Genomic DNA, 15,699 nt, shown 5'->3' with positions numbered 1-15,699 from the left:
CATAGAACCCTTTCCTTTGCAAATGAACCTTTTTACAGTGGAATCCTGGCATTCCTTGTGCAAATGAAATGAAAATGCCTCTTTTCAGAATTAAGCAGGCAACATAGTACAGTAACTATTTATTGCATGAGTTTTTCACTCAGACAATTATATTTGGCACAGTAAAATTAAGCCCTCTTGGGCAATCCTGGCATCCATAGTGCAATATTTACTGCGTGGTCAGCACAGGCCTGGACCTGCAGCACCACCCACAAGATAATTATAACCGCAGAATGAAATGAAGCCCCCAACAGCCATTCGGTTTGTGGGTTTTTATTTTCCATTTGTAAAAAACGTACACTGCATTTTAGAGTAAAACAAGGTTTCAATTGAGTGATATTACGTGCATAAAAGAAACAGTACTTGTTTTAAAAAGTAGCAGAAAGTCGTTTATGTGCATCATGGCTTTTGCAGTATAAAATGGACTTTAGGTAGAGTTTTCTTCCCATCACATAGACAAACCCACGTGTCAATAGAAACACATTAGAAAATGCATAACGTATCTGGCTCTTAAAAAGAAGTAACTTAGTTCATATGTGAACTCAGCGTAATCACAATTTATCAAGTCCACCTGCCTTGTAAGTGTCCATGTCTGGGAAACTTGCGTTGAAACTTAAGAATGACAATAGTAATTATGCTTTATATTGAAATCTTCCTCCTTTCTTCCTCTAGCTTAGGAGAGCAGTTGCTTAGTGGCACTGCAAAGCCAAGTCTCAGAAACAACGTTTTGTTCATACCGTCAAAGCTGCAACTTTATCTCTGATGCTATGTCTCTCATAGTGCTGTTGCGAGTAAGCAACTGGGTCCTATTGAAGATTTCATGCGCCTCTGGGAGCAACATAACTGCATTTGCAGTTCTACGCAATAATTCGAAATCCATTGCATCGCCAGTAGCTCGTCAGACCTTAATACTTTAAAGAAATTGTGCCAGCTGTGACACGACAATATTGGACTAATTTCTTGCATTGGAAGAACAACATCTGAACAAAACTATTGGCCAAGTCTGCCTTTTATAGGCTAATATCACTAAAAAAACTGGATTTGTCAAAGATCCTCTCATTGCTCCTTCAAGGATAAGGGGTAAAGGAAAAAAAATGTGATTTTCCCCAAGTAAGAATGCAAATGATACGGAAAGAAATATACTTTGAGAAATATTACAAATATAACATGAAGACAGTATATGAAGAAAATCAAGCTCTAAAATTTCAGGGGGAAATAGTTAATGACGATTATGTGTCATGATACAACCAATTAGTTACTAGGCCTGGTGATAGTTGAGGGCACATACATTCACTTTACATTTCATTGCAATGTGGTCACAGTTCGTAGTGTTCAAACAACAACAAACAAGTTTGAAGACATTTTTATACTGGAAAGTATCATTATTATGGCTTCAAAATTTACATTGGCCATTTTTTAACAGACAAGCCAAGACAAATTGTCGAGCTTACAATTTTCAAGGTATTTTTTTAGTTTTCTCTCATTATAGACTGACAAATTCAATTAATATATTGAACATGCTATAACCAAAGAGATATGTTGCTCAGTAATCAGTAGACTCTAATATGAAGAAGAAAGTTTGCTAAACTGATTGCTTTGAAATCTGGAATGTTGCATTATGAAAGTTTTCAATATCTTCCATTAGAGCAGTGGTTCCCAACAACGATGCTAGAGTACCCCCGTACATTTGAGTGTTTTCCCTTTTCTAACATGCTAGATCCAACTAATCAGGTAATACAAAAGGTGGTTTTGTGTTTAAGTGGGTGCATACGAACATGAAAAACACAAAAATATGGAAGCTAGGGGATCTCAAGGACCAAAGTTGAAATCCACTGCTTTACAATATAAGATCATCACAGTTTTAATGGTAGTTCATGCTAATTGACTGTGCCAGTTTCAGGTTTGATGCTTGTTTGTTGCTGCTCATTGGTTGCTCTGCAAGCTAAAGTGATGTTAGACTATCACTGATGAGCTCTGTAGCAGTAGGCACCATAGAGCCTGTGTTTCTTGTCAGGAAATCCAATGAAGCGAACAGCGGCTTCCGTCGGGCTACACTTCATTCTGGGCCTGGAGATGGGGTAGCGAACACTGCCATCTGACAGCCAGCCAGCATCGCAGCGGTCATAACCATGCAGCTTCCAGGCAGCGAACATGTGCCCAACCTTGGCAAGCTCAGCTCCATCATCTTGGCAGGCCTGCACAGCCTCAGTGTAGGTCAGCTTCTGGTCCACAAAGAAGACTTGCCCTGGTAACCAAAAGTGGTGGAGAATGTTAATCTCTTGATCCTACACTCTTAAAAAATGTGCCAGAAGGGGTTCTTTGTTTGATGCCGTAGAAGAACCATTTTCGGTTCCCTTCAGTGGATGGTGCTTTAGAGGACCATTTTTGCAAAGGAGCTGCGTGAGTGTGAAGAACCTTTTTAAAGTTTATAGAACTGCCACATAATGTAAAGGTTCTAGAAAAAAAACCTTCTGTAAACCTTTGAAAGTTTCTTCACACTCATTAATCTCAAATATGGTTCTTTGAGCAATGCCATTAAGTCTGTTTTTCAAATGTGGTTATTTAGGAAACCAAAGGTGGTTCTTCTGTGGCGTTGCCCAAAGAACACTTGTCACCTCTGTTTTTATGAATGTAGGCTTATTGCTAGATTATTAATGTTAAGACTAATTATTCAGTCATTACTCTTCATTATTAGGTAATGATTATGTATTAATTTGAAGTTTCTCTTGTTACCTGGCTAGACAACAAATTGAATAAAGAGTATATTGTTTAAAAAGGAATTTATAATAGAAATATTCCTTATTCAACTTTTGTTTTCTGCATAAATAGTTGCCATACAGCTGCTATTTATATTCTTTATCCTTACTTATGTGCATGTCTGCATACAACTGATCCACTTTCCGTGCTTGTTTAAGTTAGGACACAGCAAACTGTGTTAAAAACACCAAAACAAATATATAATAAATGCTACTGTTTGTGTCACATAAATGTGATTCTAATGAGCTCCACATAACTTAGCTAGTAATTTGGAAAGATTAGCATAATAATAATAATAGGCTAGTCAAGAACTTCATTCACCATCGTATCCTCCGGTGAAGCAGAAGACATCAAAGCGGCCGTTGGCCTTGTCCCTCTGACCATAGCTCCTCAGTCCAGCACCAGCCCTCGTTCCTCCACAGGGCTCTCTGGGTTTGGTGATGGGGTACTGCACGGTTCCATCACTCAGCCAGCCAGCATTGCACCAGTCCAGCCCACCTTTCCAGGCTTGGTAGAGCTGGTTGAAGGAAGCCACCACAGCATTCTGTTCTAGGCAAGCCGCCTCAGCATCATGGAAGTTCAGGTTGTAACGGCCCAGACGAGGGGAGTAAGGGAAAACAACCCCTGTGAAAGAGAATGATGCTTCTCCTAAGGAAAAGTTCAACTTGATGATATTAGAACATTTCAGCAAAGGCATAACACTTCATCACAATAAAAGACACAAGTTCACTTATGGTAGTGAATCTCTTATTGTGACTCCTTTGCTTTGAAATAATGTTTAACTGTATATTAACTAATGCACGGTATGTATTACCTTAGGTTACCACAGGAGTAGCAGCAGTATTGATGAGTTGGGTAATACAAGAGAATACAAGACGAGGAAAAGCCATGGACTTGCATAACTGTGTGCCATTGTGCACTGCTGAACACAGAATAAGCTGAAGTATCATTTACGGTTGTGCTCTCGTTGCAATCATTGGGGATGTATATCAAACATCAGTGAACAAAGAAATAAAAGAAGATCTGGGCTTTGATTCAATTGTGTAAAAATTAGTTTCAGGAGACTGAAGCCTTTGATTGTCCTGTTCCGTTTTCCAAAGCTAACCATGTCCATTTATGGCAGCCTGTTTTCATTATGGCTAGGCACCGTGTTCGTTTGAATCAATCCTCCTTGTTACTCTTGGCCGAAGGCAAGAAAAAAATAAATGGACTGAAGCTCATAGTAAACTAATTTGTATTCAAGATAAACAACACTAATATTAAAAGAACAGCAATGAAACAGTCTTTGTCCATAGGTGACTTAAAGAAAGCTAAAAAATGAGTGTTTAGTTTGTTTCCTTGCTGGAGGGAGATAAAAAATGAGCAACATTTGGAATATATATGCGAGAGTTTCAATAAACAGACACATTCATTGAGCTGCTTGTAAAACCCACATTTCTAGACTAGCCCAAGACAAGTTAATTACCTTGGATTCGAATCTCCACTTCAACGATGTTTTCGTCCATGCCTCTAATGATCTCACACCTGTACGTACCGAAGTCTTCCAGCTGTAGATTGTTAATAATCAGGGTGGCATCGTTTTCATCAGCCTCCCGAAGGTGGGCATGGTTTTGGAAGCGTCCGTATTTCACCTTATGGAAGCCCATAGAGACCAGCACGTCGACTTCAGTGAAAGCATCTTCAATCTTGGTCCACTTGATTCTGGTCCCCATTCCACCAAAAGATAAGCCGGTATTACGAGTCAGTTGGCAAGGCAGGGTAACATTGCCTCCAGGGTTGGCGAAGACTTTGTGTAGACTTTCTGAAAATAGAAAATAATACATAGATGTATAGAGATTGCTCTGTGTTTACTCAAACAGTCTAAAAATGACTGATAATTCACCCCACAAAAGATAACAGTAGAAATTAATCTGTAAAACAATCATGTTCTATTACCACTAATTGATCATGACTGTTCTGTAATTACATGTAATTATAGTATTGTTAGTATGTAATTGTATTTATTTATTTGAAATTTGCAAGTTGGTAGTGTTCATGGTAATGTATTGCAATGATCGATGCTTGAAGGTTGGGACAAAGCCCTAGATTTGCATAACTATGGCATTTCTGAAAGTCTAAGTGGAAAAGAACACATTACCCCTGACTTCTATTTGAGGACGTAATTGAATTAGATTCCAATGGAATGGGAAAGCCTTCATGAAATATTCTTCTACCCTCAGTCCAACTTTTCAAACAGTACATTGAAAACAACCCTCTTTGTCATGGAGCAAACTGCTGGTGGAAACCTGCTGTGTCTGTTTGAGGTTCAGGGCTATAATTATCTGGGTCAACTCCTGCAGAGGTTCTTTAATCTAGAGTACCTTTTAGGGAATCCCAGAGAGCCCCTCCATTCTCACGGTTCCTCAGTTAGAACCTTCAACATATCATGAAAGCCTAAAGAGGCCAAGGCTCTCCTGGTCAATGGTTGTCTATCACCAAAGCATCTGCTCCCCAGACGTGATTAGATTTATTTTTGGGCACCAGCCAGCATCCTCCTTCCTTCAGTGTGTCAAACTGTCTGCAGCTGCTTACAGCCAAATCAGCCACAGTGAGAAGCACTGTCAAATGCAAGATTAGGCCTTAATGGAGATTAAACATTTATCTTTCGTCTACCCCATCTGATTTGTGGAAAACATGAGCTTGGCAGTGTGCCAGCCAAAGACACAAAGACTCCTATTCTACTCTGTTACATGCTGTAGCTGCCAGACTATGTCTATTTAACAGAGATGGAACTCTCTGCTTACTTTTTACCACAGAGTCTTTGACCACCAAAGATGTTCTCTTTAAACATTTCAACATGTGCATCTATTTTAAAGCCATAATACAATTTCCAAACAAGTTCGAAACCATTTACATAATCAAATGCTTCTCTAGACTCCAACATTAATGAAAGTTTTGACTACAAACTTAGCAAAACTGGTCTTATATAGCACCATAGCAAAGTTCTATGAAGCCTTTGAGGTGATGTATAGAACTATTTTAAAAGTTTTAAAAGCCTTTTTTAGATTTGTCATAGTTGTATGTACTGGAAGTATAGTGGTAGTCAAGGCAAGCCAGCAACTGTAAGCCCATGGGTTCAAATCCCTCTTGGGCAAGGCACTTAACACCCCACTGCCCCAAATTGTATTGCTCTGCTGGCAATGTCTATTGATCATATTGTATTTATAAATATCTTAGTTGTATTTTGTTTTTGTTTTTTAGTGCCCCAAAAATATTATAGTTTAAAAGTATCACAAACGGTGCCTTTGCAATTTTAAATAATGAAAACAAAATAACTTATGTGATAATAATTTTGGGATATTAATAAACAACATTTACTACAGTCTACTTTTAATTTAACATCAATTCACTATCTGTAGTACTGTCCACCTACACCTCTTAGAATCCTAGTATCATTTAACTGCTGGATTGAGCATCTGTTAAAAATCTCTTTAATCCTTCTGCGTTCTCAGGAGTTTTCTCGCAGGCTTCTGGAGCCATGGCAAAACCATAATTTGTGAAATGTCCCACTACCAAAATCTTTCCCACATGTGCTAGAGCGGATACCAGGATCACTACCAGTCTTTCTGTCTTCCGCCCCAGACTTTCTCTCCTTTCCTCAGCCTTCTCTTTCCTCTCTGCCTCAAGACACTCCATTAACCCATGCCCTTCTTCTTTATCTTCATGATGTTCATTCTGCCTGTGGAAAATGCATTTGTCACACATTTAACATCCATCGATCTCTTATCTAGCCTGGTACAGGTGCTAAGCATGTCAAGCACTAAGCAAGTAATAAGAAATCACAGTTTGGTAATTAAAACTATGAGGCAGTGACAAAAAAGCAAAAGAGCTTCTCTGCTCACTGAATTTGGGGACAAGATCCCATCGTATCACCTGCATGTGAATTACAGTCTCCCTGTTTGCTTAATAAACTAGAACTAAATGGACAGTGGGCCAATGCTAAGGCAAATGGCTCATCAAGCGGCAGATGTCCAGATGTGACAACATCTGTAATTTATGACCCAGAGATTATGATCTGGGCTCCACACACATGAGCCTTGGAGACAGAGCTCACTCTTGTCTGGGAGAATGGAAACACTGAGAGGGTCTAGACAGTTTTAAAATGCCCACTGTGGTTTACAGAGCCTTTGGTGATTTGGAAAGAACATAGTACTAAAGGCATAGAGCCATATCTTATCTTGAATAAGATAGAAGAACAGAAGTTGGGCATAGGTCTATAGGCTTGATTTTGTCTAGAACAAGGAACCTTTGCAAATATTTAGCTTGTCTTATGTTGATATTAAAGAAAAAAGGCAGTTTTCCTTCAACACCAAGCTAGAAGATTTAAAAGCTAGGCATAAGGGTTGAGTAAATCTATTTAGAGACTAAATATTGTTTGGGAAAATGTAGCCATTACTGAGCTTGTCTTCAACTGATATTGAAGTAAAAGGCAATTTGTCTTTAAAAGCAAGCTAAAAGATCCAAAAAGGGAACTTGTGTTAATATCCATTGTTTTAAAGCTAGACATAAAGGTTGATAAAATCTATTTAGGCTAAATATGGTCTGGAAAAAATGGAACCACCCCAAACTGGATCAAAAAGTTAAGTGTAAGTTTGAATAAGTGTACTTGAAGGTTAAATATTGTCAGGAGAAAGATGGAATGTCTTGATATTGAACTTGATATTGATAGAAACAGACCATGTACATAGCTCTAAAGTGTAAAACCGTAAAACCCTTTGGATGATTAAATTTTGGATGATTTTGGATGACTTTGGATGATTCTATATGGAACCCTTTTGAAAAAGGTTAATATATAGAACCATATAAAACACATTCTCCATCAATCTGAAGAACACTTTTACGATGCAAAGAACCCTTTAATCATGCAAAAGGTTATTTAAGTGTTCATGTTCTATATAGAACCATTTTCTTTGAAAAAACACCCTTGAGAACCTTCTTTTTTTACATAAGTATGTTTAAAAAAGTATCTTTAAAGGCTGAATATTGTCTAGAAAAATAACCTCTGCAAATACCCAGCTTGTCTTAAACTGATATTGAAGGATAAAGGCCTAGATATAAGGGATGGATAAGTCTATTTAGAGGTTGAATATTGTCTAAAAAAGACATAATTTACATTGCAGTCTGTCTTCTTGTTGACATTTTACATTATGCAAGTCATTTCCAAGCTCTTTGTTCTGGTCTTTGTACGAGTAAGCACAGTAGGTCTTCGGTTACTCTTTTCTTCCAATAAATGTGCTTTGCATTACAGAGCCGGCTGCCCCCCACCCCCACCCCATGTCTGACTCCCGACAAAATATATAACCCATTCGGCAGCCCTTGACTATGATCCAGAAACAGTGGGAGTGAGAAGTGTGTCCTGCCTTGCTCTCCTCCCTCAGCAACAAAGCAGTTGGGAAAAATGCACAGTGCTCATAAAAGTCAGAAGCATGCGTACTTAACTGCTTGGCACGGTGCATGGAGCATTTTTTTAACCTTGCTCAGAGCTCTTACACATCATAGAGTAGCTTATTTGTACAAGGGTCTTAGTTGAGCTCAGGGTCAAACAATCATTTTCAACATTTTAACTGCTGTTTGAAGATTGATTGATTCTTTTCCGAAACATTTCGTAAAGATGGTGGGAAAAAGATCAAGATGAAAATTATTATCCCAACTGGTATGAGTAGCAATAAGCACAGGAGCAACCAAAACCTGCTGCCATTTTACGAGGCAAAGGCCATCACTGTCACACAGTAAAAGCAACATTATACAACTGAGAGATCAGGACCAGCTGCCTCTTCGAGGGAGGAAGGGGTGGGGAGGGGGGAGGGGTCGCCATAAATTCATGGCAACGCAATGATTTGGTGTGCTAAATCATTTCACTCCAGTCCTCGGCTTTCTTACATCTGCTATACTGGCGGACTAACAGGCTTTGGACACATTCAGGAAACAGTTAGTAAGCCCCCTAAATCCTTTACATTCTAATTACACAGTTCTGAGTCAATGGGGACGGCTGGTTTCGGGTCGCCCAGCTGTGTCTGCTCATATGACATTTTAGAAAATGGTTCATACTGCTATCACAGGCACATCCTGAGCATCTTTGCCGAGCAAGCAGGAGAGCATGTGCTTCTCCACACAGCTGGGTGCCACGCCTTCTTTCGTAACATTCATGCTGCATAAACTCCCAGCATTTTAGATAATCTGCAAATGTGAGCACAGCAGAGGATGTTTATTTATTTGTAATATCTTTTCTTTCTTTTTCTCTGTCTTACATAGACGAATTACTGCTATAGAAAAATCTTATTTTGACCTTTTAAAACCCACAATGGTCACAGTTGACCTTCCCCGATAATATTTTGAAGTCTTATCCTAAATCCCAGTTCTTACTTTGAGTTGAAGCCTAACCCCAACTAGTATCATCACATAATGCCTTTCACTACAAGAAACGTACATAAGCTTTTCTTGACAACGGACATGAATCTACATAAACATTCGTAAAGGCATTATTTCAAATGTCAGTTGTCATAAAGGCTACTTTTGTCAATTCTGATGGCATTAGTTAACTTTGGGAATAAGTCTATATAAATGTCTATATTGGTTAAAGTCAGTTGTCATGAAAGGCTTATGTAGGTTTAATTTAGCCTGTTTATGCTGCCCTTTAGTAAAGTGTTACCAATGAAGCTAGAACTTTATTTGTAAATAAATCAAATCTTTTCAAAAACATGTATTTCTATTTTTGTTGATTTTCACCAGATATGGCGCTCTCACCTGCTTGAAGTGCTTTATGATGACCAGCAAAATGTCCTTATTTATTAAATTGTGGCAGTTGTATTTATTTAGCTATGTTAGTTGAGGAAACACACGCACTCCCACTGAGCTACTACAGTCTAATGGCTGTATGATGCCTTGCTTCCCTCATGAATCAGTACTGTTTTGAGAAGCCCCTAAAGAAATAAATGCACAATAGCCCTACCCCCCTTCTCCTAAAAGCCACAACCCAGGCCCGTCCAGTCTGCTAGCTTAACAGAACATTACCTCAGAAGGAAAGGGAGGGGCACTTGGCCAGGGTTCAGCAAGGGGCTCCATATGCTGGAGCTGTTAATCTTGCCCTTGGAGTCTGTCACATTCACACAAAGTGGCGCTGGTGGAGTGAAAGGATGTGGCGATGCCCGTTCACATAAAGAGAGTTCTGCTGTAAGACGCCCCAGAATGCTAAGCGTTTACTTAGGAGGATTGTATCATGCCTAAAATAGAGCCACTTTACGCACAGTTGAAAGGATGCCTTACCTCCACAGCTGGCTGCCAAATATTACAAGACACTGTTTAAATTACAACACGTTACAACAGGTTTTAGTCCTGACTGAGCATGTTATATTACCCTGATGTTAAAGATGTGGACTAACATAGCTATGAAGTTTTATGTAATATTTAAGTCGTAGTATAATACATGCAAAATATGTAATATTGAATATATATTCCAATACATTTTGGTCACATTTTGGAATATATTGATGACAGCGTATATTTCATTTTTTTCTGTGGCAGAAAAGAATAAAAACTTAAGATAAATAAAATAAAAGGGAACTGTTATCTTTTACATTTTACATATTCATATATTCCAGTAGATTTTAGTCACAATTTGGAATTTATTGACAATATATTTCATTGTCATGGCTGAAAAGAGTATACCTAAAATCAAGATCAAGACTCACACACACAAATGGACACTTTTAACTTTACATTTTATATATGGAACATATATCCCAAAAGATTCTAGTCACATTCTGGAACATATTGACAATTCTTTTTATAATATACTCCATTTTCATATTAATGAAAACAGTATAACTGCAAAATCAAGACAAGATTCACTCTTGCAAACAGAGAATGATATGTTTTATATTTATGTATTGAACATATATTCCAATAAATTATAGTCACATTTTGGAATATAGCAATAACATATTGACAATATAATCCATTTTGACTAAAAAGAGCACAATAATAAAATCAAGACACTTGCACACACTTATATTTTACATACTTTTAATTCACACTTCATTCATCCTAGTCAGGAGCTCAGAACATCCTGCAGAATTTCTAAGGAGCCCAATAAATTCTTTCTGTAAAGAGTTACTAGTGCTACTTTTAGCCACAAGCAAATTTCCACTGTTTGAGTGCACTAAAGTACACAATACAATCACACACACCCTTACACATCTACAAACACAGGGTTCGCTCGTTCATTCATACTCAAAAACATCTGAGATTTGCCTTACCTGCTCTGTATGCATTGTTGGCAAAGGTCAGACAGAACAACACAAAGGAAAGTAGGCTGATCATCTTCTTGTCTTTTTTCCCTTTGTCTAAGGCCCTTTTCACTAGAAAAGCAAAAAAAAAGAAAGAAAGAAGGGAGAACTGGCTCAAACACTGGTCAACACTAACACTAGATGATGCACATAAATGTTCTGCTTTTCCCTGTTTTGTGGTGGAGGGGTGCAGGCAGATGACGGTAGAGGTGCCACTGGAAAGTTTGGGCTCCTCAGAGGTCCCCACAAGAGCCTTTTATTGAAGCCCCGGCCAGCTAAGACCACTCCCCTTCCCCTTAGAGAGAATGAAGGCGCCCATCACCCTATATTTTTTGCACTGAGAGCTCCCATGGCAGTCTGATTTTTAATCACAGTTCTTGCCTTCTGTTATTCCTTGATTTTCACAGGATCTATAGGTAGACATGTATCACATGCAAAACTAATTGCAGGAATTCATATCTATGTTTTGCATAATGTAGGAACATTTATGTTACATAAGTTTCAAATGTTGGCCAACTGAATTAAGAAGAGTGTGACCACTGAATGGAATTTTTACCAACTTTTATGACTTGGACAGCAAACTTGCTACAAAACCCAGGGAGAGACTACTACTTCATTTGAAATGTGGGGATGGCAATACTATGAGAACATGCAGAGAGAACCTTGAACGTAGTAATTAAATTGGCTAGATTTTACAGCAGGGTTTTAGCACCCAATGGAGCAATGGTGCTCTTAATGGATCTAAAGGTTATGTATGGTAATCTCACCTATACAAACTACATCCACGCTCATGTAATGTAAAATGTAATATAACCCACATTTGGACACTGACAGATTTTTTTCATTTGCTACATCCAACAGAGCAATGGTGCTACATGTCAACGCCTTCCAGGCAACTGCTGTGCATGTCTGTAGATTTATAGCCAGCCAGACCATCCTGTAATCCCTATGTTATCTTGACTAAATATCTCCTTTACCCACTTCCACCTCCAAAAAAAAAAAAAATCTGATGGGGAGGAACTTGTAAGCACTGTTAATGTTGTTCTAGAACGAACAAATCAGATGAAAGACAAAATTTTATTTTTGGTCTTTTTTAAGAATCTATAAATCTGATCTATGCTATCATGTTGAAAGTGACCACTCGACCACATAGCAAAACCCCATCCATGTCTTAAAATACGACCATGCATTGCTCTTGTTCAGATAAGGAGCACATACAGAGGCGCTGGTGCCAGGAAGTGTGTGGTCCCTCAGGGATGTTTTTTCAGCCATCTGCGTGCATATTGACTGGCAAGAGCACGGGGAAGGATGTCTGCACTCCACACATGGTCTGTTAAGTTTCTAGTACAGTTAGTCCAGCTGTGGATGTTCGTAGGCTTTAAGGCAGAAATACCCACACTGCACTGAAAGCTCCAGACCCATAGGCCCCAATGTATACACTAAAGCCTGACACCCAAAAGTAAGTGCACCAAGGTTTATTGTGGTTACATAATCTTTCCCTGCGATGGTGGCACTGACTCACTCATTATATGACTAATGACGAAGGGCCTATGGTTTGGAGCAGGAATAGAAGGCATGATTCATTCACTTTGAGCTTTAACTGTGTTGCTGTTACGTATTTAGTGTTAATGATATGCTCGTAACATGCTTACACTAGAAACAGAAGTTGGTCTCCTAAGTGCAGCACTACAAGGTCAGTGCACCAAGATCACCTTCGGCAAGCTGCAGTAATCCCCCCTTTTGTTTGCTCATGAGCTGCAAATCAGTGCAAGAATTTTTTTTAAAAAGTGCTTTTAACTGTGATCACAAGAGGAACAAAGTGGAGTCTGAGGTATTACCTCATTTTTCATTAACTCTTTTTCTAATTGCTTGATTTGTCAAGGAATACTTGAATGGCATGATGGCAAGAGAGTGCGTTACTTACAACCCAGCCAAGCTCTTGTTGGTCCTTGGAGCCAAACAAAGCACAATGGACAAAAAATTTACCCAAATCGATGACATAAAAAGAAATGTTGTCTATGGCTCTTATCTATTGAAATAGGTCAGTAGGCTTCAAAGCCAAATATAATTTCAAACCAAAATAAAGGCAGAAAACTGAGTATAGCGCTAGATATTGCATCTATCTACCAGCTAAATACTTATTACAGTAAAAGTATCTGTTAAACGTTCAACAGATTTCATCAGGAGAGGCTATCTTGAAATGTTTGCTTAATTTAGCATTTAGGTCTGGGACCTGTTAACCACACAAGGGCACAAGCCATGTCTCTCTTATCAGAGACATGTTTCCTCTAAGCTCTTAATTGGCTGTCTCATTTGTCCTTGCCATTCATGTTAAAGAACTTGTAAGCACTGTTAATGTTGTTCTAGAACGAACAAATCAGATGAAAGACTAAATTTTATTTTTGGTCTTTTTTAAGAATCTATAAATCTGATCTATGCTATCATGCTGTAATTTTGGCATAATGATATCTAGCCATCTGTTCCACTTACATCAGAGACTTTCTTATTTAACCTTCAGAGAGACTGGATAAAAGTATATTCATAAAAATGCATAGCATAACATGTCTAGTTCATCTCTTGTTTTCAAATGCTAAAGTTGGCCTCTTGCTATTACTATAGAAGCATTAGCCTGGCATGGCAAAATTGGTCTCACACATTCATCAGTTTAGATTAAGAATGGCAGCAGCCCCCTCCCCCATTTAATATGCAGCACAGTGCCCAGTTAATGGGAACGCTTCCAAAGCAAACAAAGCCTGAACCTCAAATGAGGGTGAGTTTCCAGCATCACTTACAGGTCCTCTTTCCCACTTACAATTCGGTATGTGAGTCATTAGCATGAGTCATTTGATGGGTGGGTCACACTTACAGAAGAGCGCTTTATGACACTTTATGCCCCTCAAGGGAGCACGGTTACATCTAATAAACATTTACATGGAGAAGGAAGTGCAATACCTATGGATGTGTATGGAAAGTCTGGAAGTCAAAGCGTTTCCACCCAGGACCCTTCCCTACAATTCAGCTGCATCAGATCCAAGTGTCTGGAGGATCTGAGCACATTAACAGCTGGCCGGCAGTTTTCTTCTCGCACAAGTGCTGCTCTTCCTCTTCTTGGCAGAGTAGTACTGCTCCCATCAATTGGTGTTCCCTGGGCCCTGTCCACCAAAGCTTTGAGAGAAAGGCCATCCAGCTAAAAGCATCACACAACTGGGCTAAAGTTTCAAACTTTTTTGTATGCTGTCATCACTGGTTACAAATGTATGGAGCAGGGACATTAGAGTCTTAAGCATGTTTATTTTAGGGGCTTGACCCAACAATGATATAATAAGTTAGCAGGCCTACTTCTTGTTATTAGATGTTCCATCAACAACTGCCGGCAGTTTAATGAGGAAAGTGAGACTTGTGAAACTATCTAGAATTTAGTCATGACATACTGAAGACACAGTGGCATATATCAAGGTTGAAGCAACTAATATGAATGCTGACAGAACATTGCAGGTTTGGTTAGTAATCCTCATGTGCATGGAAAATATCACTGAGGTCTGGAAGTCGAGGCTTTCATCATCCAGTTTTTACGTCTGACTTCAAAAGACGTCATAACCCAAAGACTGATCACTAACTATTATGAGTTATCTCAGAGGTCCATTGTTTCAGAAGATAAAGCTCATTGTGTTGCAGAATGCCTTTAGAATATGCTGACTTATTATGTGTGTGGAACTGAAGCCACACTCTAAAGACAGCCTGTCATAATATAAGACTCACTGGCTAAAAAGTGACAGATGGAGTATTTCACTTTTTGGTCAATGTGGTTTCAGTTTTTTCCCCATATGAAGCTGATTAGCAGTACCAGGTTTTTCCCTTTCACATTGTACATATCTGTTATTCGACGTGGCATCCATGCGCAGTGGTTGGCACCTATGGCAGTGGGCTTTGAGTGCCAGTTCCACGTCGCTTTTTGTTAGTCCAAAAAAGCAATAATTGGCAGGAAAGCTGAGACTGACGTAGGCTGAAGAATGCCAAAGCCTAATGGAAGTGTACAGCTACAAATCCACTCTTGCCTTTGGGGAAGCATGTCTGTCTGCACTTTACTACCATGCCAGCACCTCTTCTGGTCAGAGAACAAAGAGAAAGATGTGCACAAGTTGAACTTCCACCAGATTTGGTTCTGTTGCTGTCACTCAACAATTTTCTTGAGTGGTGAAAAGCACAGCTCTAGTACTGTCTTGGGCCACCTGAGATTATTAGATTTAAAGCTATTAAATCTGAGCAGTTGGCATTCACCTGTTAAGAAATACTCACATTAGAATAAATACACTAATACAATGTATGTGTTTTTATGTCTCAGTATGTTTTAGCTTAACCATTTCCAGACCACTCTTTGAAGGAGCCTGAATCAGCTAATCAAAGGTCCTTTAAATGTGTCATTAAATGTAATCAATAGGTTGGGAATGCAATGGCAGGTGTGCATTAAGGAGAAGAAACAATTCTGTAAGTTTTTATTGTAGGGGAGGGGGAGACTAGGAAGGGTTGCAACATGGGATAAGTCATAACATCCCCAGTTTCACCAATCAGAAATAAGCTA

At 38.9% G+C, this 15,699-nt stretch overlaps 1 protein-coding gene across 1 annotated transcript; it reads right to left on the bottom strand.

Annotated features, from left to right (window-relative positions):
• Window positions 1-296: 296 nt before the first annotated feature.
• hapln1a (hyaluronan and proteoglycan link protein 1a) lies at window positions 297-11,340 on the bottom strand. The gene is made up of 4 exons (XM_017695488.2): window positions 11,091-11,340; window positions 4,262-4,597; window positions 3,118-3,420; window positions 297-2,284 (listed from the first exon to the last, which is right to left on the bottom strand). Exons 1-4 carry the CDS (start codon window positions 11,152-11,154, stop codon window positions 2,001-2,003), a joined length of 987 nt encoding a protein of 328 aa, XP_017550977.1. The 5' UTR covers window positions 11,155-11,340; the 3' UTR covers window positions 297-2,000.
• Between the last annotated feature and the right edge of the window lie 4,359 nt (window positions 11,341-15,699).

This window comes from Pygocentrus nattereri, chromosome 20 (genome assembly GCF_015220715.1).
Source record: "Pygocentrus nattereri isolate fPygNat1 chromosome 20, fPygNat1.pri, whole genome shotgun sequence".
Lineage (NCBI taxonomy): Eukaryota > Metazoa > Chordata > Actinopteri > Characiformes > Serrasalmidae > Pygocentrus > Pygocentrus nattereri.
This window is presented reverse-complemented; position numbering and strand designations above follow the sequence as displayed.